The 26521-nt window shown below is 41.4% G+C and overlaps 1 protein-coding gene across 1 annotated transcript in view; it reads left to right on the forward strand.

Annotated features, from left to right (window-relative positions):
* The window catches only part of FAM53B (family with sequence similarity 53 member B), a 141085-nt gene that overhangs the window by 59362 nt on the left and 55202 nt on the right, over nucleotides 1-26521 (forward strand). Inside the window, 2 exon segments of the mRNA XM_015422202.1 lie at nucleotides 1-369; nucleotides 371-752. The exon segment at nucleotides 1-369 is cut by the window's left edge and continues 25 nt beyond it. Of these exon segments, the coding sequence (XP_015277688.1) occupies nucleotides 1-369; nucleotides 371-752 (751 nt within the window).

The raw sequence follows: 26521 nt of genomic DNA on the forward strand, positions 1-26521 counted from the left end.
CAGCAGGAAATGTCCCCTTCAGATTGAACAGCAAAGCACCAGCATTTGGGACTGCCTTCCTGACAAAAGTGAAGAAAGCCCCATATGGCAGAAACAAGCAGCTAACACATGCTCAGTGACCAACTTGATCAAAGACCTGAGTCTCAGTGACCGGAATGGCAACCCATCAGCACCTCCCAGCAAACGCCAATGTAGGTCACTCTCTTTTTCTGATGAGCTGTCTAGCTGCAGGGCTTCATGGAGGCCTATAGGATCGAAGGTCTGGACTCCTGTAGAAAAGAGACGATGTTATAGCGGGGGAAGTGTCCAGCGCTATTCCAATGGATTCTCAACCATGCAAAGGAGTTCAAGCTTTAGCCTTCCTTCCAGACTCTCTTTCCTCGTCCTATGACCAATCTGGATTTAGCAACAGATTTGGGTGTCAGCCATGCCAAGGAATGAGGAGGTCAGCCACTTATGGACAGACAAGTGATATCTGGGGCAACGATCACAATTCTGTAGAGAGTGGTCGGGTTGACATTCAACGGTCGCTCTCCTGTTCTCATGATCAGATATCCTTTTCGGAATATTGTCTGCCCTCAGCAAACAGCACACCTGCCTCGACGCCAGAGATGACGAGGCGCTCCAATGGGCTTTCCCGAAGCCGGTCTCAGCCATGTGTCCTTAATGATAAGAAAGTTGGAGTAAAGCGACGGCGGCCTGAAGAGGTAAAGGAACAAAGGCCTTCACTGGACCTTGCCAAGATGACCCAGGTAAGGGATCATTACATCACAGATGAGTCTCATGGCTAGGCCAGACAATCACAAAACCCACAAGGCATGTTTTTTCATACAGGCGATGCGTACAGTCTGAACAAAAATTTTGCATAGTCGGAACGTGCAGTACTAATAGAGCCAAAAACCCAAATGATTTGTTTATCACATTGAATTCTAGATTTTATCACAGGTAACGTTTGCTGCTTCCTTTTGGCAGTAGGAGACTGATTCCTATTCTGAGAGACTTGACATTAATGATGCCGTATCTTCTGCACCCTTTCGTCACATGCAGAACCTGGATGGTATAATCCCTATAAAGAAGATTTGTTTCCTGAAACCATCTTTTTAGAGATAGGGTTGGATCCAGCCAGCTTTTTCTCTCAATCTCATCCAGTTCTCCTCCTTACTATAACCCCAGTCTGACACTGCTTTTGTCTGTGCAGTCCCGTGATTCCCATGATTGCTGGTCAGAGGCCCCCCCCCCGTCCCATTCTTACCAGCAGAAAACCTGGTTGGATCCAATCCATTATCTAAGATTCAAATAACTTGATCATTTCACACTGATGAGCATGATTAAAATTAATTTGTGTTTTTTTCTAGATAGGAGAATATGTTTCCACTAACAGGGTTTGTCTGAAAAACCTAAAGTCATGTATGAAGTGGCAGAAGATGTGCTTCTAAACACAAGCTGTAAAAGCAGGGGAAACCTCAGCGGTTCTTAGTACACATTGTATTTCTGTTTGAATCCAAACTAGGTGCTCTGCAGGGCGCAGACTTCAACAAGCATTTGACTTCAGTAATTTTCCACTTCATTATCATGTTTCATTTTCAGTTGCAAAACAGAACATAAAACTTTCCTCTTTAGTCAGGGATCCAAAGTGTGAGCAGATAGGAGAGCTGAAGTGTGTATCAAAAGGGATGATTTGGTTCCATAAACTCTTAACTTTCAGTACCTATTTGGAAGAGAAGTGTCTTTGTCAAATGTGAGACACGTAACTTAACTGCAGGGACTTTTGAAAGAGCAGTACCTTAAACCAGTTTTATCTTCTTATCTAATAAGGGGAGATTTATGAGTCAGCATTTCTACTGTCAATAATTTACAAGCGTATGCTTAATAGCATAATGATGCCTTTGTGTGGGACACAGATAAATTGGGTTTAAAGATATGATAGCTTACCCCCCCTCCATAGAATTAGGGTATTAACCCTGATTTTCCTGGCCTAATTCCAGTTTTAGTTAATTGCCCTCTGCACATCAAAACGCTTCCATGGCCCACTCTTCTGCATAGTTTGCACAACTGGCCAAGGGCTCTTAAACCAGCTGTTCCATCTCTTCTGATTCCCTTGTATTGTTTGCACTGACTTGAATTGTATTAGGTCCCTTAGGATCCTCCTTAATGAAGGATGCCAAATGAAATGTATGGGGCATTAAAAAACAGTGTTTTTTCTAAGCAGTGAAGCGGCTGAATAGTGAAGTTGCACTTGCACTTTATTTCCCCCTACCCTAGCATAATGACTTTTGATAGAGGAAACTCATTTATGTACCTTTTATAAGAATGCGATACTTTACAATACTTTATGGCTGAACGGGTGATTGGATAAGTTCATTTTCTTTTGTGTTCGAGGGAATGCTTTTTCTTTCTCTAGAGAAGTTCGGAAGATAAAAAGGGCAAGGAAATAACATGCTTGGGTGACTTCAGGGGAAAACACAGTACGTTATACTGCACTGCAGTCCCACTTTGAAAATGTGTGTCAGTGAAATTTAATATGCTAAGTTGCTTTTATTAGCTAATAAACTGGATAGGTAGTAAAAACAACCTTATTATATTTTATGAGTCCCAAGTTGAAATCACACAGCTAGCATCACTGAAGGCCTTTTCATTTCTTGTACTTGTGGAAACAGTTTAAAATATATAGTAATGCATGTTTGTACCTAGGTATATATGGGCTATTTCATTTGCTCCAGGCTGTTATCCAAGGAAGCAGCAGAGGCTTGTAGTAGAAAAACGTAAAAGGGACCTCTGAGTCAAACAACCCTCTGTGGCTGGCTTAACTTTTCATCAGCAGGGCTCCAGGTACATCAAACATCAATAAAGGCAGGATGTGGGAGGCTCGTAATTGCTGTAGAAGCAAGAGGTGCTCTGAAACTCGTGCAGAGGTGCATGATTCTGCAAACACGTGCCTACTGAAGTTGCTATGGCAAAAGTGGTAATTGACATTGCTGGGAATTGGCTGCATTTGTCTTTTATGATGTCACAATGCCAAATCCAACAGGATTTTTGGTATTGTGGTATCATCACTTTCACTACATGATGTCAGATTGGGTGGCCACCTTGAAAAGAGTTTAGTCTCAGAATGCCATGGGAGCGCATTCTGGTCCTAGTTGTATGGGATGAGTTTCAGGTGGTGAGACCTGATGGTGGACTAGTTGCTCTGAAATGTGTGGCCCACCACATCTAGACTTGACCCTTATTCTTTGTGGCTATTGATATTGAGCCAGGCTGGGTTGGTTGAATGGATCTGGGAGGTAATAAATACCTTTCTGCAGGAGAGTGTGGTTCTGATCATCCTGAAAGATGCAACTGTGCAACCCCTTCTGATAAAGGCATCTTTGGAGACTGCTAACCTGAACAACTACTGCCTGGTGGTCAACATTCCATTTTTGGGCTAGGTGGTTAAACAGGTGTTCCCATGCAGCTTCAGTCAGTCTTGGAGGAAAAGTATTATCTAGACCCATTTCAATCCAGATTCAGGCTTGGGTTTGGGATGGAAATGGCTTTGGTTGCCCTGATGGATGATCTTTGCCAGGAGAGTTTCCCTGTTGATTCTCAGGTGGCTTTTGATACCATCTACCATAGTATCCTTCTGGAGAGTCTGGTGGAGTTGAGAATGGGGGTTACTGTGTTTCAGTGGTCTGTCCTTACTTGACTGGCCAGTTCCAGAAGGTAGTGCTGGGGGATTGCTGTTTGGCCCCATGGCAGTCACTATGGGATCCTGCAGGGTTCTGTTGTGTCCCCCATGCTGTATAACATCTACATGAAACAACTGGGAGAGATCATGAGGGGATTTGGAGTAAAGTGCCACTCGTAAGTGGATTGCACCCAGCTCTCCCTCTCCTTAACAACTGAGCCAGGTGGGTCTTTGGAAGTCCTGGACAGCTGTCTGGAGATGGTGATAGGATGGGTGAGGGTCTAGAAACAGAAGCTCAATCCAGACAAATGAGAGCTGTTTGAGGACTGAGGAGCACTTCCGAAGACGTGTGCCTTATACCCAGAATTAAACTTTTTTGCATTTTGTGTGTGTGCATGAATTCATGTCAGTGTGTGTGCCCATGCCTGGAAGTCATGGCGACCTCTGGCGACTCCTACTGAGACCTGGAGGACATTAAGAGAAGCGGCTTGATAGCCTGTCACTGCCTCCCCAGAATTAAACTTTGTTGGTCTTAAGAGTGCCACTGGACTCGCTTTGATTTGTTGCTTCAGACCAACATGACTTACCTGCCCTTGCTCCACAGCTGGGAAAGTTATATCTTTACTTGCAGAGGTAGAGCCAGAGTTTTCGTATAAGGTTGCACTCTTTGCCCTAGCAGCCAAGAAAATTTGAATTAAGTTGACTAAATCTTCTTCTGCTAAATGGCTAGGGCTATGTTAAGGTATATAAGGTCCTTTTTAGTAACCTGACTCCAAACCTTACATTCTTTTCTGTATGTTTTAGTTTATTTTGTATTATTATCTCCTGTGTTTTAATGCTGATTCTATTCTGTATTTTATTGGAATGTATTATGTTTGCAGCTGCCATTGGCCATATGCAATAAACTGAACTGAACATGACTACCCAGCTGGATCTGTCTTCAAGAAGGGCTGAGGAGTCAGTCTGTCCCAGGGTGGGGTTGGACTCCCCTGAAGGAATAAGTTTGCAACTTGAAGGTACTGCTGGATCTTGGCCCAGATCTCCTCTGTAACACGCAGTGCCTTTTGTCAGCTTTGGCTGATATTTCATCTACGGCTTCTTCTTGAAAAGTGTGATCTGGCCACAGTATTCCATGCTCTGATTATATCCGGGTTAGATTACCGTAACGTGCTTTACGTGGAGTTGCCTTTAAAAATGGTCCAGAAACTTCAGCTCATCCAAAATGCAGCAGCCAAACTATTGTCAGGGGCTGGATATAGGGATTTTGCCACCCTGGTGCTGAAAGATCTGCACTGCCTGCCCATTTATTTCTGGGCACCATTCAAAGTGCAGGAGGGTCTTACCTTTTAAAGCCCTCAATGTCTTGGGACCAGGATTCTTGAAAGACCACCTCCTCTGATATTGTCCAGCCCTCTGGTTAAGATCTGCCTCACAAGTTCTGCTCTCTGTGCCCTTGCCTTTGAAGGTGAGACTGGGTTTTTCAGTACTTTTTCAGCACTGGGACCTCACTTATGGAATGTCCTTCCCCGTGAGCCTGTGTTTTTTTTCTTTAAGGCACCAGGCCAAAATGTTTTTGTTTACCCAGTCTTTTGATTAAGGGGTTATCTTTTAACACTGCTTTAGTTGGAATTCTGTTATTTCAAGCTGTCTGTTTTTATGGTTTATATTTTTATGCGGGGCTGTTTTTAATGGTGGATTTTAATTAGTATCTTATAATGTTACATTTATGCTGTAGCACAGTATTTCTACAGTGCCCTGATACTACTGTTGCAAAGCTGAAAAATCATGCAAGAACCTGAGAAACAATTAGGTAGTTGAACTATCATGGATATTTACCAAGCAGAATGATAGGGGGGAAGTGCTAATCTTGAATGGATATCACCTTTATCTCCATGGTGATTACCAGTGCTATGAGATAAAGATAATGAGTACAGCCTGCCCAAACCTGTAGTCATTTCAGTGGAGTTTCCTTAGCAGTTCTGCGCAAGCACCATTGAGAGCAGGTTGTGATGGAGCATTGCTTGGTAGGTTTTCCTGGTCACCTTTATTGTGATTACTCACATAAACTAGGATTCACACCCTGTGTTGTACTATCTGGCTCTAAACAAAAGAGTAATCTGGTATTAACGTGACCATTTTGCTTTGCCAAGATTCATATGTTCAACATAGATCAGCTGCTATGGGCCAATACATTGCTGTGTTACAGTGCAGTCCTAAGTAGGTATACTTTCTATAAGGGTGTTTAGGATTGCAGCCATAATGAAGCGAAACTAGATGCCACACAAGATACGTGTGAGAAATTTCCCAACAGTTATGTGTGTTGAGTTTTAATTAAATGCAGCTACAGAGATGGATGAATTTGAGTGGAGAGGAAGGGGATACTTAACAGTGCCGACCAGTTGTTCCAGTAAAGTCTCCTCCCAAGTCCTTTCCCAGTCACAGGGGCAAAGAATATCTTTTCCACTGGAGGAAAAAAGTGGCCAATTTTGACTGGAAGGATTTGACTGAGGGCAAACGGTTAAGTGCTCTCCCCGAGGCTCTAAGCAAATTCACAGCGTCTGTGGAAGAAATGAGCATGTGGAAACCCCATGTGAAATCTTTATGGTGAAAGCAAACTCCTCACCAGCATTAACCTGATGGCTGCCTTCTCATATTCTAGGGCAGCACAAGTAAGTTCTTGTTCTGTGAATTTATTTTATTCATTAGGGCTTTTCTGTGCTGCTTGTGTCCCTAAAGGGACCCAAAGCACTTAAAGAAATGTCCAAAATACAAAATGACTAAAATAAATACAATTTAATTAAGCAAAACAAATTAAATAGAGGAAAATGAGTGCATCCTGGACAAGTCCTTATTCACTGAGCCAGCTGACACAGGCCCCAGGTGTCAAGCCATGGGCTTAGAACCTAAGGGCTCCTGCGAACCCAGCCTAGATGGTATTCAGCTGCTGCAAGCAAGCTGGAAGGAGCTTTCCAGCTTTGTCTCTTGGATATCCCTCAAATTGCTTCTCTCTAGTCTTCCCTAATCATCTGAATGCCTCGATGGTCTCACTTCTTAGATATTATTCCCATAACGTCCTCAAAACTGCCAGAGAGAGAGAGAAGGCACTGTGTGCCATGCTGGTGATTAGATACATATAACAACCATATTATAAGCACAGCTTTCATCCTCTGAATGGTGCCTGTAAGCACTGATGGTTCGCTGTGTCTGACAGTGATGGAGAACAGTGCAGTGTGTTCTGCCGTACAGCAGGGTTCCTGCTGTGTGACACAATGTGAAATTTTCTCTGCCACATCTTTGTTAGTGCGCAGTCCCTCCTGGGTGGGTCCTTGTGTGCTCTTGCCATCTGGATGGAGGGACCAAATAAATTAGCCCCAAATGCTAGATCAGAGTCCTGAGAAGCCCAACACAATGGAATACTACAAGGAGACATTCATGCAGTGCAGGGTTCCATGTCACTGTAATTATGATCAAATGCAGCGGCTTTTAATGAAATGCAAAGAATCAGTCACATGCTTCTGATTTGTGCTAAAAGCTGTTTTGTCTTAAAAATACCTTAGGGAGAATCTGAAAACACATTTTATTCAGGGACAGTCTGAAATGAACTTAGGGGTAGAGTTGTCTAATAGTGGATGTGACTTGAGTTGTGAATGGATGGCGGGGAGGGGGAATGGAAAAGACACGTTTACTTTTTTCACAAAAATGCTAAAGCTAAACAGTGCCTGATGAATGTGATCAACAGCAGGGGCAAAATTATTACTTTTCATGCACCATCCATTGCCTCTGGAAGTTGCAACTGCTAATTGCTGTAGCTGAGGACTGGTGTAGATTCTGGGCTATGTGACTGAAGTACAGTCAGAAGTCCCTGTTTAAATCATACATTGGCTATAAACTTCCTAGATAGCTTTAGGGAAAGCTTAATCTCTTGGCCCAGGTTTAAACAATCCATAGTCTTTCATCCGCTGTGATACAGAGATACTCTTGTAATTTATATGATGGTTGTATTATATGAGGTGCTCTGGCTGCTCTAAGGTAGTATATAAATGCTAAATAGTATTAGTCTTACATTTAGAAGGGGTTGGCATACCTGTTGGGGATGGGTAGACAGCCTTGCTGGAGGTGTTCAGACAAACTCAGGACAGCAATCTATCAGAAATTCTCCAACTTTTGGTTTTCCTGCATTTAAAAGAACAAGAAGTTGGACTAGGCCTATAAAACCCGTTTTGACTCTATGGTGACGGTCAGATGGCAGGCTTAACACGATCTGTGAACACTGCTAATTAGTCCGTTTCTCCATGAGACGGAGTTTGTTCGATCACACATTCCATCCTGAACCCGCCACAACACGCGATCACCCCACGTTGGATTGATCAGACCTCCTCGCCCCCCCTTTTTAATGCCATGGAGACTGTATGCACATCTCTGCATCCCCCCCACCCTCAGCTGTTTGTGCATGTGCACAACAATTGTGGGTAACCGCTCCACGGAGACAAGTCACTGATCCCTCCGCACCTTCCGCGGACTGCTGTAATGTGATTGGTTCATCTCCTGGCATGTCAGTCCATATTGGCAAAACCGTTGGGATATGTATGAGGAAGAAACAAGTTCCAGGGATGAGCTGTAGGGCAATATCGGCTGGCACAATGAAACGGACTATTTTACCCTAGAATTCATCTTGGGAGTTGGAACAGAGGGGGCTTGAACCTTTACCTTTTTAGGTAAACAAGGGGAAATTGTGTTATGCCAACTGGTTGGGTGACCGAGCGCCAACACGGAGCTTCTCAGCCATCAGTCATATATGCGCATATGCACATCTCACTAAACCTAAAAAAAATGGCCGAAGCCGGAGATGATCATCCCCAACTGCACCACATGATTGTGCGACAGAGTGATCAGACATCCAGAGAGGTGTGCCGAATCCGTAGAAAACTGTTTGAACCAGACTTAACCAGGTGCCTATTTAATCCAGTTCAAACACAGATGCCCACAGGATGCCGACTCCTCAATAACCGGGGGGGGGCAGATGTTGGCGTCTGAACATGCATTTTTAATCTGTCAGGTATTAGTACCGAAGCCGGATCAAAATGCACATCTGACCGCACCCTATGACTCTACTAATTGAAAGACCAGTTGCCAGTAGAAGAGGGAGGGGCATAGACTACTCCATCTAGTCTTGCTGATACTTAAAAGCACCCACTTCCAGAACATATTTTAAAAACTAGGGACTGCCTTCCATTTGCTGCCCATCATGTGAAAATCAGAACAATAACTTTCCATCAGGGGAAAAAAAAATGTTTCTCAGTTTTGCATTTTGTTGATTTTTAATGTCATTTGTTTGTAAACGTTGGAGCCCTTAGCTGCCTTGAATATACTAATGGAAAAGCAGGATATTGATCCTGTAAATAAAAAACCAGGATGGCCAGGGTAATACATTGTCATGATTGACATTTAAACTGCTGGAAGCATTTCCTTCACTCTGTATTGACATTTGTCCTCCATAATGTTACAACGCCAAATCTGATCGACTGTTTAGGGTTATGACATCATCACATTCACAGCTTCACCCCGGATTTGCTGGGTACTGTATCCTCAAAGTGATCCAAAATACTCTGTAAAAGATATAACCTATTTGTAAGACTGGGTAGATTTATCCTATATCATAGACATTTTTAGTTTTGATATTCCCCAGACACTACAGAGTTATTACTTTTATGACACTGAACTGCTTTACCCTGCAAGAACTTTAGAAATATGTTTGTGCACTGAAAGATCACACACGAATGAACTTTTCTTTTAAATGTATTCTGGTAGCAGCACAATGGAGCCATTTTCAATTGCTACTGAAAACTAGAATTTTGCCTAAGGCAGTGAACTAATTTAGGAGACTAGAGCTCTCTTGTTCTCCATTCTTAGATTTTTCTGTGTGACCAGAGGCAAATCGCTCCGCTTTTCTACTCCTCAAAGAGTTGCTGTGTGTCAAGCCTGTTGATGTTTGTAAAGTTCAGTGAGATTCCTAGAAACTAGGCTTTGTACAAAATAGTTCAAACAAAATATTAAAGGCAGTGCTGATTTTTTAAAGGTGACTAACACATAGAGTAGGAGAGGTATGCTCCTTGCAATGGAGGCTGCATGCAGTTCTGTGGCAATTTCTCTAGTTCAGAAGCGGCTCTGTTCTCTCTGCCCCCACATTTAATCTGTGGTTAGTTTATCACCACTCTCACCAGGAAAACATTTTGAAAGCTCAAGCTGTTAGTTGTCCACATCTTCTGGGGCTCTGCACAATCATTCCAAAGCTTATGACCTGAGGAACTATGTTTGGCTGCAGCCATGGGTGATAATAGAGTCAAGACTTCTTATTTGTTTTTTTCTTTGCAACATTGAAGTAGTATTTGAACTGAATAGTTAGATCAAAAGGAGCCACTGAGCTGAGAATGCCATCTATCCTGTTCAGTGTGCTGTACTTTTTATCTGCCTTGCTGTTGGGTATCAGCATGGTTATTCCTTCCATAATCTATTTTTCATAAGGTCATGGCCGCAGCAAGCTCTGCAGGTTTGATCTCACATTAATAAAATATTTGAACTATCTTTGATAATGCCAATAAAGCAGTTTTATGGAGGGTACTTGCATTTCTTTGATGGTTTACTGACTGATAATTTTAACGCTGAGTCATGAGAAAGAAAATGGAGCAAAGCAGCACAGGCAGGTGAGAAGCATCTCTTCCACTTATGTCCAACTAAACTTGGCTTTCTTTGTCATAAGAAAGAATACTTGTTGTAAGAAAGAATATTTGTCTAAAAGAACCTTTTCCCCATTCATTTGCATTCTGCAATCCAAAAGCATCTTCTATTAGTACTGAGATAAGTAAAAAAAGAAAAGAAAGAAATACAGGCACAGGTTTACAAACAATATAGATTTTGTTTTCTCAGGTAATTCATGGCCCAGGAAGACTGTGCAGACATGGGATTGGGACACATTTCTGAGAACAAATTATTCACTTTTGAGTAACTTTTGAGATATCAGCTTTAATCTGTAATAAATTGATAGGAAAATAGACAACTTGAATTCAAGGGTGGTGTTTCCCCCAATTTTCAGGGTTTCAGTCCCACCCCTGAACAGCCTCCTTGTGTGGCAACGTCGCTAACGTGATGACATCACATGGGAGTGATGTCATCACACCAGGGATGTTGCGTGGTGATGCTGTAGCATTTTGGGCAAAACTCTATAACAACCACAGAGTTTTGCCCCAAATGCTAGAGCATCACTGTTTGACGTCGCTGGCACGATGACACCACTTTTGTGTGACATCATCACATCGGCAATGGCACCCCACCCACCCCACTCCCAGAAAACTTCCACCCCCTGCCGGCAAGGTAAGTCAACCTGGCAACCCTAATACAAGGACTTTGAATTTCAGTTTCAGTAGTAAGACTCCACTCTCCTTTAGAATTCTTGAGATTAAAGATTTTTAGATATGATGTGAATCTCTTTTAGCTAATTCTCAGAATCCTTAAAAATTACAATTTCAAGGAATATAGAAGCACTACTGCTATATTTTTTTTGCTACACATAAATGGTTAAAAGACATCAGCGGGTAGAATAAGAAAGATAATTGATCCCATGAATGTATATCTGTGCAGTGCACAATTTGAGATCCAGGAGACATGCGTAAAATATGGTGCCGTCTACTGATTAGCCATGACAGACACCATTTAAATTTCTTGTTTGAGTTTTCTTTGCAGTGTGGTTGCCACCACAGAGCTGCTCCCCTGTGACTGGTTCCCACTTTATACTGGCAGTGTGTTGATATTCAACTAAGTGAACCCTTTCTGTGCCTGTTTAGCAAGCTAGGTAGAGGGCAGGGTGCTTTTGGCAACTGTCTATATAATCTGAGATAGCATACGATCAAAATATTGTAGGAGAGCACTGACCTGGATAGCCCAGGCAAGCCCAATCTCATCAGATCTTGGAAGCTAAGCAGGGCTGACCCTGGCAAGTATTTGGATGGGAGACCTCCAGAGCTGGGAGGCCAGAGGCAGCCTAACAAGCCACTTTGCTGAACATCCTCTGTGCCCCAGTAGGAGTTGCCAGAGGTTGCCATGACTTCCAGGTATGGGCGTGCACACACACACACACACACACACACACAAATATTGTAGGAGAGCATACTGGTAGTGGTAACCACATGACAAAAATTTAGTCATGAACTGTCTAATTTTGGAGTGTAAAAAGGGGTTTGGAAGAAATTGCTTCTGAGTAAGAATAAGCAAATCTTAAAAAGCAATATGGAATTCTGTCATGTTTGAAATGCAGAGTAGTATTTTAAATAATAATAAGTTTCTGTCCGAACTGGTCATGCAGGTCACTCTTCCATACTCCAATCTGTGATCTGCAACCACTGAGAAATCTAGGGCTGTATCGGGAAAGTGGCTCCTCCATGAGTAATTCAGAAGCACATGTGGGGCAAGGGCAGATATTTCAAGAAAGGTGTGGGGGGAGGGATAGAACTACTACTATTTTACTGATTTTGTTAACCCCTTACTTTTTTAGAGTAGCAGTAATACCCATGTTGCCTGCCACTAAAAAAGCCTGGGAAAGGGGTGTTTTTAAAATTTTATTTTTAGATTCTCAGATATTCCATTGTTGACGCCTTCAAAATACTGGTATGACTTATGCAGGCATAGTAGAGATTACTTGGAAGCTGGTGTTGGGCTTTGTTTGTGTGCTAAAGCAAGAGTCTGACAATTAGACTTAAAAAACTGATAATTACAACTCTGCCAGATGCCCGGAAAAGCTGCCATCTGAAAACTCCATTTGATCTCTTGACTCAAAGATGTGCAGATGTGAATAACTAACTCAGATGGTATTCATTTTAATAAAGATGTGTGCACAGTCTTGCTTCTAAAAGCTATCCTGTGACAAACCCCTCCCCCCCATATTATACAACTGGCTGGTCTTGCCGTTACTATGTGGAAAGGAATTTTGTTCATTGCAGCTAGCGGGGGAATTGTGTAGGTATCTGCAGCTCCTGTAGGGATGTCCTCCCCTATTGCCCCCTATGGAGAAAGAGAAAGGAAGGCTGCCATGTCCTTTGAGCACTGAGAAGCTTCCAGCTTAAAAATATGGGTGTGAAAAACCCTGTACCCAGGCAAGTTGAGGTATTCAAAACCTCCAGTGTATATAACACTTCACTTTGGCATTTGAGTAACTGTAAGTGGGGTTTTGTATTTGTTTCTTTTTGTTCATGCAGTGGCAGAACAGCTGCTCCTAGAGCTTCCTTTCCCCTTTCTGTTTTTTAGCACTGTTTTAATCCCTGACATCAATCAAACCACAACACTTAAAAAGGGGTACAAAAGCTCAGTTTGTTCTAGTATTGCCCTTGACATGTTTTTCTCTCATTGGGGCGGCAGGAGGACCGAACTGTAATGTAATAGAATTGCATTAACTTCTCCTAGTGATAGAAAGAAAGAAGGAGGTGAACTCTAGTTCTGAACTTTTGAAGATACTTAGTAAGCATCTAGCACAACTTAATTTGGCTAGCTGTGCATTGGTAGCTGCTCAGATAAATCGAGACATAAAAATCAGGGCTGTACAGAATCTGCATTGGCTCTGGGTGCCTAGACCCTATTGTCACTGGTGAATCAATGGAGTTTACTGCATTTTTAGGAAAGCCAGAGCAAAATCAGAGGTGCAGGCAAGAGATGGAAAGTGGCAGGGTTCGTAGATTGCTGCTTGTGAACAAGACAAAAGCTGCCACAGAAGCCCATGGCATCTTGCAAACTATCAAAAGGTATTTTTGGATAAGCTTTCATTGAGTCTGAGCTTACTTCATCAGTTGCAAGCTGTTGGTGGTGGGGTGGCTGGCTGTGTGAAGGAGCAGGAAGGGGATGAAATCACTCCCTCCTCCCTCTTTTGCAAGTGCTAGTTCTGTTGATGTAAGAGGCATGAGGGCAATTTTGCCGTTTCCTAACTGCAGTCCACTGATCTGCATGGCTGTTAGTCTATGCAAGTCTTGCAACCTGGAATCAGCTTTTCCAGAGTTATAGGGGACTTCCAGGGGGAGACAAATGCAGAAGGATATGCAGTTTGTGCCAACAGATAATTTGATCTAACCCATTGATTTTCACCCCCCCTGCTTATCTCAGCAAACTTTGAAAAATCCATCTTGCACGTATTAGACAACTAAGATTGAAATACATAGACACTTTCTACTTTGCGGTGGAATTATCCATCTTACATCCTAATGGTAAAAGCTGACAAACCTGGGAGGTAAGTGCAATGATAGAATGTGGATTTATGGCCATACATGCATTTATTGAGTAATTACTAGGGACCTACATATGAAATCCACTGACAGATTCTAGGCCAGAGAAAGTATCTAGAAGTCCTATCTGATGTGTGTCATAACCCCATATCCGAATCAAGTTCGATCTCTGCTAGAGAAATACTTTGTAGAGGTTTTTGTAATTGCTCGTGGTGAGCTTTTATTAATAGAACTGGGGACGTGTCTACTCTATAAACTTAGTATCATTTTATACTAATTTAACTGTCATGGCTTCTCCTGAAGAAGCCTAGGGATGGTAGTTGGTGAGGGTCATGAGAACTCTTCATTAGAGAACTTTATTCCTCTGTCTCACAGAACCACACTGACCTGGGTTCTTTGGGGAGAGCATAAGATTGTTAAAGCAGTTTTAAGTCTCTAGTACAGATGTGCTCCAAGTTTCCAGGATCCAGGACAATGGCGTATGCACTGCACTAACCCCTAGTTGTTCACAGCTATAGATATTTAAGTGATTGTGTTTAAAAGGCCAGATTTAGACCTGCCAGTTATTTCATTGTGCCACTGAGACATCTTCTGAGTCCAAAGCGTGAGCAAGATGGCCAGATGCACTTGGATTATAATCAGTTTTTGTCAAACTGGATTATAAGAATAAGGATATGCTGATAAGAAATTGATTTAAGGTCAGCATTAAGGATGCAAAGAATATATGAGAACTGAATTTTCAGGAGCAATAATCACAAATTGGTAGCTGCAGGTAAGTGCCTTAAATAGAGCAGTGGTATCTGAACAGTTATGGCTGACCCAATTTTTGGCTGGTTGTGCAGTAATCAGAAGCCGATTGGTCTAAGGATTTGGGTGAAGAATGATATGAACAATATCAAGCCAGTTAATATTAAATGGAATCTGCGTACAGTTTATAGAGTATAACCCTTAGCAGAGCTTAGGTCAGTGAGCTCAGAAGGGTGTAGCTCTGTTTAGGATTGTACCCTATAATCACAAAAGCATTTTAATCAGTTTGCCCATATTAGAAAATGCTTTTAAGGGGGAAGATATACAGATATGTATATCTGTGCCATTAAATGAACTTCTGTGCCATTAAATGAACGAAGACCAATAAATATACAGATATGTACTTCTGTGCCTCTGTGCCATTAAATGAACGAAGACCAATATCTGGTACTGTCGGCATCCAAACTAAAACGTCAAAGACCATGTAAACTAACAAATGGGAAAATCATTCCCTCATGAAAATTTAATGTCCCTTGGTTGTAAATAAAGGCCCCAAATACACAGTGTCACTTTATGGTAATGTGGAAACATCCACAAAATAATAGACAAGGTTTCACATGTCCCTCATCGAAACAGCTGTTTGCTTCATGATTACCCTTTGATTGCCTGAAGGGAAATGTTACACATGCCACAAACCTAGCAAATATGCTGTACTGTGCATTCTTTAGAGAGGGATCCTTACCTTGTACTATGCTGTAGGAAGCTGATGCTAGTTGCCTTTGGAATTGGAAGCTTATCTTCCTTCTTAAAATTTGGTGACAGCAGGAAGAGGGGAGAGAAGAAAACTTCCATTTCCTTGTGTATTTTTAAAAGGGTTAGACATCTGTGATATGCTCACTGGCTGTGAATATCTATCATGATGACAGTTGTAGATCCAGTTTGGAGTCTCTTTAGGATTTAATTTAAAGCAGTGGATTAAATTGTGTATTTGGCTATATATGAAGGTCAATGAAACACATCAGGAATCTTCTATTAAATAGTTATTGGAATTCATTGCCTTCACCTCCTAAAAAGAATGGAACACTACAGAGGTTTTGTCTGAAAGGACCCATCCCTGTAGTGCGCTGATGAAATCTTCACAAGTTCCTTAACGGGTGAGCTAGAAGCAAGTTTCTTGAAGGAAACACCAACAAGAAGACAAAACAGAGAAAGGAAACAGCGGCCCAGAGGCTGAGTGGCAGAGAAAACAATGTTTTTAGCAACTGTAAGATAGCAAGGAGTGCTAAAAACAACCATGTGTCAACACAGAAAACGTATTTGGTAACAGAATTTCAACAGCTGTGATGTGGATTATGTAGCACTGACTTTTTGGCAAGAAGCATTAGATGTAATCTGAAATGACATGAAGTTAATTGTCATCAGCAGAGGTGCAGCTGTAGTGGTTCAGTTCACATGGTATGGTTAAAGCTAGGGGTGTGTTTTGCCATGTTGTTGAAGCACTTGTGGGGGTTTTTGTTTTGTTTTCTGTGTGCAGAAAAGCTGGTTGTTTGTGTCTTGCTGAGTTCTCATGCTGGATAGTCTACTCAAGCCTACTCACTTTAAACGGATACCTGATCCATTGGGATGTGGCAAAGTCACAGGTGGTTGGTTGGAATACTGACAGCGGCATCCTTTGTGTACAGTAGGCCATACAAACTAGCAAGCCTTTATAGCTCCAGATGGATCTGAACACTTAACAGCAAGCTTTGAAGAGGCTGGTTTGCTTGTTGCCAGGCTGATTGTGCACAATGAATACAGGCAGCCATTTAGGTGTGTTTATTTGGGAAAGCATGCATGTATTCAGTTGCTAAGCTAGTCATCCGCATCATGTTGCCGCCCTGAGCCGTACGGGTAGGGCGGGATATAAATCCCAGAATAAATAAATAAAATAAATAAATAATGTTGCCCACATGGGGAGAAAAACCTAAAGAAACTGGGAGGGACAAGGGGTGACATTACAGATAATCACCTTGCCAAGTGATTATGAGTGCACTGTGGAAAGCAGCCTTATTTGGTAAATTGGAGCTGCGGTGGCTCAAGTGGTTAAGACGCTGAACTGCAGGCTGTGGAAGGTCAGTAGTTCAGCAGTTCGAGTCCCAGGTGCCGCATGATGGAGTGAGCTCCCATCTCTAGTTCCAGCTCCTGCCAACCTAGCAGTTCGAAAGCAAGAAATTGCAAGTAGATAAATAGGTACCACTTCGGTGGGACGGTAACAGCGTTCCATGCGTCTTGGTGTTTAGTCATTCCGGCCACATGACCACGGAAACATCTTCGGACAGCGCTGGCTCTTCGGCTTTGAAACGGAGATGAGCACCTGGAGTCGGATTCGACTGGCTTTCGAGCAAGGGAACCTTTACCTTTACATATGTGTTTTCCCACAGAATCAGAACTAACCTGCTGATATGTAGCCTTCTAGGAACAATTCCTCCCAGCAGTGTGTTAAGCTAACTTGCTGTCTCTCAGTGATTTCCCATCCCCAAATCTCTGCAGGCTGCTTCTGACCACTCATTCATGCATATTCGACCCAGAGCCCATCGAACTCCTTTGATTTCCTCCATCAAACTCCTTTGATTTCCTCCAGAATCCTTTCTTGTACTTTTCTCATTGCAAACTTGCCCATCCTTGCTTTGATTCCAGCTGTTCCTTCAAAGCGGTGCCATGTTTCCTTCCCTGCTGCTTCAGCCTGAGTCGCTTCTGCAAAGCACTGCCTCATATGCTCACTTACTGTCATCAAGTAGTAAGGCTTTCTCTGCATGGAAGTACGGGAAAGGATTATCCTACCTGAACTTACAATTTATTTATTTCTGCATGTTGTGAGCATTTAACCATTATAAGATGCTTTTCCAGGCATGGGTTCTCATAGGATGAAGGATGGGAGGTATTAGAGAAGGGAGCCTCTCACTAAATGATAGAAATAGCTAAGCTGAATAGTCATATTCTTAGAGTAAGAGTTTCAGGTCAGCAAAGCAGTAGAGACCAAGAGCTTGTGTGCTCCCTAAGGAACTTTCTTCCCAGGCTTCAGTGGCCTGAATGGTCTTCTGTAATTATATACTTTCTGGATGTGGTTCAATTTATTGCTAACATTTTGCCCTAGATTGATCTGATGCTGTATTTCATTTCAGAGTCAGCAGGTGTTTTAAAAAAAAGATCCTTGAAAGCTCTTGAGTCTTTTATACTCCTGTTGAACGTTATTTTACATGTATGCTTGAGACAATTAAAAGTTCTTGATGAACTTTTCAGCAGGGAGACATATTGATTGCAAGGTCCGTCAAAAATTAATTGGTTAATTCAGGTCAGAATATTGGCAGAGTAACCCTAATGAATGAGGAACAGGGCGAGTGTAACAATATCTATCCTTGCCTTAACTAGTAATTTAAAATCTTGCAAGCTTTTGAAGTATATGCTGATTATTCAACATCAGTGGTAAAGGCAAATTAAAAATAATTCAGATAAGGTTGTTCTCCCTCGCTCTCCCATCCAATTGCAGCAAGCACCAGTTTTTCCTCATCTTCTCCTTTTGCCTCGCACAGTTTTTGGGGAAAATCCTAGAAATTTTGGAAAAAGTTGAAACATATACAACACCTTCTTATCAAATCTGAACTTAATTTTCTGCTTTAAGAAAATAAAATGTGTCATTCATAAATTTATGAATATATAAAATAGTACTATTTGATGTATTTATGAAATGTAGAATTGTATATCCCTCAGGTTGAAATCCTAAGAACACTTTCGTGGAAATAAGGTCTACTGAATAATATGGGACTTGCTTGTAAATTAGGATTGCTCCTTGAGTTTTGTTCAAGCAGAATTGCAGGTGTCCTCAATATCAGAGAGATCTCCAAACTGTTGTGCATATGCTCTGGTTTTTGGCATCTGAGAAGGGGGAAAAATAGATCTTGAAATTTTAGTTAGTGGTCCTATTTGGCAATGCCAGATGAAATGATGCCCAAATTCATTTTGGCCACCTCAGTCTTATCCTGTTTCCTATTAATGTTTAGTACAAAAATAATGTTCTTAAAGTAAACTGTTCAGACTGAACAATATATTTTCTGGAGCTAGAGGGGTGGGTTTTTTTGCTCCATAATGTTTATTTTAATCAGTAACTTCAATCTTTTTTTCAAACAAATATGCCTAAAAGGATCTCCCTTCTGTGCAACGTAAACATCTCAGGTGATATAGAACAGAAGCAAAGAGGATCCCCTTTGATTTCCTGCGTCATATCTGGGGATAACAGTACGTCTTCCCAGAACTTTCATTTACTCCAAGAGCATCAAGAAACGTGTTTTGCATGCTTATCCATTACCATTCTCTCCAAAAGAAGAAAGGGAGAGAGAAACTACATACAGGGAGGGAAAATGAATTTATCGATGTACTGTGCCAAAGAATATGATTTGCAGATACATAAAACTAGTTTGCCTTTAAGGTAACAAAACCTGGAAACTGGTATGAATGCATGCTTGTTCTTTTAAAAGGGAAATAACTTCACTTGAAACATTGCTATTCCGGGGACAGGATGCAAAGTCAAACATGAAGTGTGCTTTACTTATTTGTATTTTTTACAATTATTCTCAGAGGATTATTTTGGACATTTCAGCTAAAAAAAGGCTTTCCATTATATCTAACTAAGGATGGAAACCTATTGCCGGAAACCAAAATGTAGAAAGATCTGGCTGCCTCTTACTAGACTCCATTTGATTCAGGAAACTCTTTTCCTTTCTTCTTTGGAAAAAAATATATTGTCTTCAAACACTAACTAATAACAAATCATCTGTCTTTTTTTTTTGGTAACTTCTTAAAATGCAAATATTACCTCTGCTAGTTCTTTGCTTTTATCTGACAAAGCCGTGACCTAGTACTTTTGTACCTGAATGCATATTCCACTGAAGATGTATAAGTTTGTATTAATGGAATTGCATTTCTATCCATATTTTGTGGTGTTACTGCTGTTTTTGAGGGATTTAACTCCCCCGGGAAATTTCTTTTTTAAAGACTGCTCTGCAGACTTGGGGAGTGCCCCATGTGTTCCAAAAGATCTCTTTAGTCTCTACATGGCCCCGATTCATGGATTTAGATATCTGCAGGTAGTGGCCACGGGTGGCTAATAGTATATAGTTAATTTGAGAATCAGATTCATTTTCACTAAGATTGTTCTTCCAAACCATGGTATCTTCCACTGATTTCCACTTTTAAAAAATATAGATATTCGTTATTACCTGCTAATAATTCCTCACAAATAATGGAATTCTTCACATCCTCTCTCCTGTACTCACACTGATTGTTTTAACAGTCTACTTGTAATTTCTGCTGTAGTATCTGCACAAAACAGAGACAAATCAATTCTGACTAATTCTGTTAATTTTACATTCTGATATTACCCTGATTTTCTGAATTTTCTTTAACTATTTCCTCAACAAAGTTTCTGGATCTACACAATTGAGCATAACATCATCTGTGCAAAATGTGGTCTTTACTTGCTGATTTCATTCTCTCTCTTCTCAGAATTTCTTTGGAACTTCTTACACACCTGTAAAGGTTCTGCTGCCAGTACAAGTAGCATAGGAGAATTAGGAGCCTTTACTCATTCTTTCTTTCTAATTTATTGTACATCTGAAGTACTAAAGAGAGTTTCTGCTTGCCTACCAAGACAGAATTGAAAAGAAACTTCAAATTTTGCTAATTCTAATTGATCATTTAATCCACTTATGAGTGGGATTACTTCCAGCTGTTCTCTGATTCTTCCCCATTTCTGAATATGTCACTGTTTTCATAAACTGTTCCCCAATATCTCTATTTCCAGTATATTAACCATACCATCCTAAACCGGGATTTCACGTTATTTTGAGAAAAACTTTGTGTATTCTGCATCATCTTTATTATAGTAGCAAGTAGCAAAAACTAATGTAACTGTAATGTAAATGCAGTCCCTGCTTTATATTTCCATTACTGTATACAAATGCAATTATTATCTAGGAAAACAATGAAAATATTTGTCCAGCTATTTGAAACCATTTTGGCATTGTTTCCCTCTATTGGTAATGGCTGCTGATTCAGTATTTTTCTCATAATTGCTTCCTTTATTATATAAGTTACAAACGTCTCAAAATATTTCTTGGTTTCATATATGAACTGTGTCATAATTATAGATTCACAAAATGGATCTAGGGACAAATTGGGGGGGGGTCCTCTATAAATCTGAAGGAAGTCCCAGGTTTGCAGAAAAATCTGAAATCTAAAATGAAATTAAAAAAAATATCAGTGGATGAACCCCCCCCCCCAATAATAGAAACAATATCTGTAACTTTAAGAAAAGAATGTCCACTGAACTCTCAGTAGCCATTTTGGCAATTTCTAGGCAAACACAATAATATTCCTAAGCTTTCAAAGGCTTGGTTTCTGTAACTTGAAAGCCAAAACAGCACTAGAAAAGATCCTGTCTCCCTCCCCTGTCATGTCCCCTAATGGTGGAGGATTCACTTCTGATAGTCCTGGGAGTGGCTACCATGGAACTAGGCCCAGCCTGACAATGGTGGCCACTGTAACCCAGCCATATTTTTTCTGAGGAGAGCTGGTTGGGAGGCAAAGAGGGCAAGCTGAAAATGGGGGGGAGGGGCACAGAGAAAGGTAGGTTGACTGGTGGGTGGAAAGGACAGAAGGAAGCAGGAAAGGGGGAGGTGCTATAGGGGCTTCCAGGGAAGGGGAATATAAAATAGTGAGGAAGGAGACACTGAAAAAATGAGACTTTCCTAGCAAGTCCTTGCGGGTGCTGTCCTCCGCTTGTTTTTCCCTACCCTATCTCAGTGTTTACAACACAATCCGTTTCTAGATTTTAGAATATATTATTTGTGTTCTAGATATTCTACCATGTTCTGTCTTGTTTACTTCTTCTGGAAGCCTTCTTAATTTCATGTTAGCTTTTACAACTCCAAATCTAACACTTCCACCCATCTCCTAGGTTTACGTGCCACATGGCCAGCAGCTGCATCCTGCGTATAAAAACACCTCCTGGGCTGCACCTTCCCACTTGGTCTAGGATGATGCAACTGGGTCCAGGCACAAGATTTAAGGGGCTAATTACAAAGCCTCATGGCCTATATAATCTGGGTTTGTAGGCTGCCTCTTCAGTCTGGACAACTCATAGCAAGCTGATAATTTAATCAGCACGTTCACAAATTATTCAGCTTCTTACTTTAAAAATTTCTCAGTGCATTATTAATTCTCAGTAACTCAACAAGCTCTTTATAGAATTCATCACATTTATATAATGCATTTCTTATCAGACTGTATCAGCTGAGCTGCAAAGGATTAGAATAGTCAACTTCATTCTTGTATAACTAGTTCATCTAAAGTCAATTAATGCAGGCCACTATCCCCAATCAAAGAATGTTAGTTGTCTCAATAATTGAGTAATATCTTAGTCCAATCTCAAACACTCCCAGTTGTTTGGCAAACTCAGGTCAAATTAATTTTCCTCTTTGGATATAATCTCAGTTGTACCAGATGATACAACTTGTTTGCTTCATCATGCTTCCTTTGTGCACATAGCACCCAATGACATTTAGAGACTCCTTTCCGCAGTGGCTCATTCCCTAATGCCATTGTCTTTCTGTTCTCTCCCAATTACGGCCTCTGAGGGGACATCACACTTTGTGCAGTCATTGAGGTCTGTGCCACATCACTGTGACAGTCCTTACAGGACAGGACAGAAATTTCCCTTCCTCACAGTGTCTGAACTCCAGACACTGAGAGTGCGGTGGAGGCAGTGGCTGATGTCCCTCACAGCAAAGTTTGTTTCAAATGGTATTAATAATAATTTGTGTGTGTGTGTGTGTGTGATTTGAGAGTCATTTGAGAGCACTGTCATGACGGGTTCAAAGTGTATCCGTGTTGGTCTGCAGTAGAACAGCTAGATTCTCTGATGAAGGGAGCTTTGAATCTCAAAACCCCATACCCTGAAAACCTTGTTGGTTTCTAAGGTGCTCCTGGACTCAAATCTAGCTCTCATGGCAGGGTTCCCTAATTCCAGAACTTCTTGGAAAAATAGAAGCTATTTTTCCATTTTGTAAGATTAGGATTCTTTGTCAAACTTAATTCCAAGTGGGGGAGACTGCCCCTCATTAAATATAACTTGCACACATCGAAAAGGTAGAGGGAACAATAGGGTGTAATTTATTCCTCATGACCATTAAAAGGTTTGTCACTGACATGAGCGCGAGCAGAACTTTAGCTATAAATATCTCAAAAGGTTAGCAGGGAATTTTTATTATGTGTATGTTTCTTTGAGAAAAGTAGCTTTGCCAGAGCTGATGCAAAAGTCAAATTGCCTCCATGTGGGAGTAATATGTTAACTGGCACAGAGACACTTCGCAAGATTGGACAAGTTGGGTTCAACATTCTTGATCTTGGTGGAGCTGATTTTCCTACAAATGGGAAATCTGGATATTAAAGGAACATTAGGTTGAGTTTTATAGGCAAAAGGAATCAGGAAATAACTGACCTCTTAGTGTTTGGGCTGTGGTGGGAAAAAACAGGTACCACTTAGACTGGCCCCCTCACTGTGTCTGATTTTATAATGAGAAACAAAGATAAAACATTAAATGTAAGAGCAAAGTTTAGATAGGGTGAAAAAAATCTGAATTATCTGAATATGGATTGTACTGAACTCCTGGGCCAGCATCTACATTTTCTAAATTAACTCCCCAGGTTGCTTCAGGAGCTTGTTTAATCATGGTAAAATCAGCAAACAAACTGGACACTAGATGGTGTTTGCATTGTGGCTAAATTTATTTTGATAAAAATAGGCAAGATCACCATTTGTTATGCTGGATTGGATTTTGTCGGGTGTGATTGTAAAGATGATTCTATGATTTTATTGGATTGTATTGTTTGAAGTCCTGTGCCAGTGGACCTTGAAAGATTATCTACCAACCTTTTATTTTCATTTTTTTTAAAAAATATATATTTTTGAGGGGCTTGACGGTGCCATTCTAACCCGTTACCCCTTGAAGTCAATGGGTTTATAATTTCACTTAATATAAAACTGTAGCCCTGTTCACAACTTACTATGAATGTGTGAATGAATGAACAATGTAAAGTTGATTTTGTTCTTTATATGTGCACTGAATAATTCTCATGTTACATTCAGCAATGCGTGTACAGCTGAAGGTGTGATTGAAACTACACATTTATCCAGGTACTAGTTCCCAGTTTCATTTGTAAAGTGAACATGAGTTGCTTCTTTCTTACAAACAGATGGACACACATACAGGTGGGATCTATGTACACTCACTGTAACATGCGAACAGGGCTTGTGAATCTTTTATTTCTCTTCTTACTTAAATTAAAGACAAATGGCATTGAATGAACTCAACGCAGCATGCGACTTTCATGCATGTAGCCTTTCATGCCTATGGCAGTGGTTGCTGCTTATGGGTCAGAATGTACAGTATGTACACACGCACACACACTCTTCTGAGCTGGTCTTTGACCAATAATTCATTCGTGTGTGTGTTGTGTGTGTCAAGTGCCATCAAGTCGCTTCCAACTTAGTTAACCCTATGAATTATTGTCCTCTAAAACACTCCATCGTTAACAGCCTCGCTCAAGTTTTGCGAACTGAGGGCCGTGGCTTCCTTTACTGAGTCAATCCCTCACGTGTTGGGTCTTCCTCGTTTTCTGCTGCCTTCAACTTTTCCCAGCATTATCAGAGCTTTCCCCAGTTTTGCCACACACATATACATACAGAGAGAATGCTGAACTTTGACTGGTGAGGGTCTGGGTTCAGATGTCTGCTCAGCTCTTTGTGTGACGTTTGGTTAGACACTGCCACTCAGTTTAGCCTAGCTATCTGATAGGTTGATAAAATGGGAAAACACAGTGTGTTTTTCCTTGGAGGAAGGGTTGGACAGAAATGTGAAGAATGATAAATGTGATTGTAGAAAAAGTATTTTGCTATTTGTAGCAAAAAAGAAAGATATAATAATAATAATACAGTTACACATTTTAGACAGGGGACTAACAATGTCCATAGGGGATAGGGAAGACAACATATGTTCATGTTCGAATCGCTGGGTGGACGCTGGGAGAGCCAGTTTGGCGTAGTGGTTAAGTGGGCGGACGCTAATCTGGGAGAACCGGGTTTGATTCCCCTCTCCTCCACTTGCTCCTGCTGATGTGACCTTGGGTCAGTCACAAGCTCTGGCACAGCTGCTCCTGAAAGAGCAGTTTGTGTCAGAGTTCTCTCAGCCTCACCCACCTCACAGGGTGTCTGTTGTGGGGAGGGGAAGGGAAAGGAGTTTGTAAGCCGCTCTGAGACTCCGAGTGAAGGGCGGGGTATAAATCCAATCTCTTCTTCTCTTCTTCTTCTTCTTCTTCTTCATTTTAATTGCACACGCTGTCACTGCACGGTGTAAACGTTTTCTGGCTTGGCTCAGTCATTTTCCGAACGGCTGCTTGTTGACCAGGCTTCAGGACCCATATGTCAAATCACCACACTCCCACTGCCTGGCCAGAAACATCCACTGCAGGGATTTTTGTAGCCGAGAAGTTCTTCTGCCTTTTCCGAACCTCGACCAGGACAGGACGTCCCAACCGTCAGCTAACACCCTCCCACAAGGGGGATTGGTGTGCCCACACTCTCTAAGGAGTGGTTCCCATTTTATCTACTCACCGAAGCTTTTGAATTGCTGGGTGGACGATGAGCTGGGGACAACAGGCTGGCTGCTCACACCAGCGCGGGGCTCGAACTAACACAGTTCGGATGTTAAGACAGTGGGATATACCCACTGTGCCATGCACATAGGCCATAATATGCAACTGGTTCAACCACATTTTTCCTGTGTCTGTGCCACAAACATGCAGTGTCCTATCTGTGGTCTTTTTGTTCACAGGGAACAAGGATTTTTTTTGTGTGTGTTTGTTTCCCCCCCTCAAAAGGCTACACCAGTCAGGCCATGCATTGTTAAAATTTAGACATAATACCAAACCATGATTTGGCATTATGTTAACATACTCATATACTCTCTAATTCCTTCCCTTCTGCAGGTGGAATCCATTGATAACATCTGGAGTCCAGTGATAACAAACCAAAATAGTTAGCCATTGCATTCAAACCAGCATTCCCCTTTAAAACCAGAATCAGTCCATGATTTACTATTGTTGTTTGGAGGGAAAGGTCAAGTCTTGTAGGTTCAGATGTAACTGAAAACTCCGGTTTACATTACAGAGAAAGTCATTATAAGATTCTAAGCACAGGAGGGGACACGTGATGGAATGCATTAACGTTTTTGTTTGTTTTGGTTGTGCCTGAAATCATACCAGTGTGAACCATGGAGATAAGTAACAGTGAAAGCAACATTACATCCATTACATACTTGAAAAAGAGAAGAAAAGTGGTTAATATAGGATTATATAGGCATAGTTCTTTGCTTCATTTCAGACTTTCTATGGATTTTAATAACTTTTTCTCACTGCAATCTTTATTGTGCTGTACCAATGGGGCCTTTCAATTTTTGTAGTCAGTATATTCATCAGTACTAATATACTCCTTTCCAGGGGTCATTTCGTAGAAAAAGAGGTGCAGGAGCTCATTAGCATAACTCATTTGCATAACTCATTTGCATATGCCACACCCCCTGAACGTCACCGGAACTGTGTCAGAAGGCAACACCCACCGCTCAGGCTCCACTGGACTGTTTTGGATTGCTAGCTATTGGGGGGGGGGATGTGCAGATCTGTCCTTGCAGAGGAGGGAGAGCTTGTACTTGAATAAAACTTGGTCTTAAAGGTGCCACTGGACTGTTTTAGACCAGGGGGG

The sequence above is a fragment of the Gekko japonicus genome, unplaced genomic scaffold (assembly GCF_001447785.1).
Source record: "Gekko japonicus isolate JY-2015 unplaced genomic scaffold, Gekko_japonicus_V1.1 scaffold415, whole genome shotgun sequence".
Lineage (NCBI taxonomy): Eukaryota > Metazoa > Chordata > Lepidosauria > Squamata > Gekkonidae > Gekko > Gekko japonicus.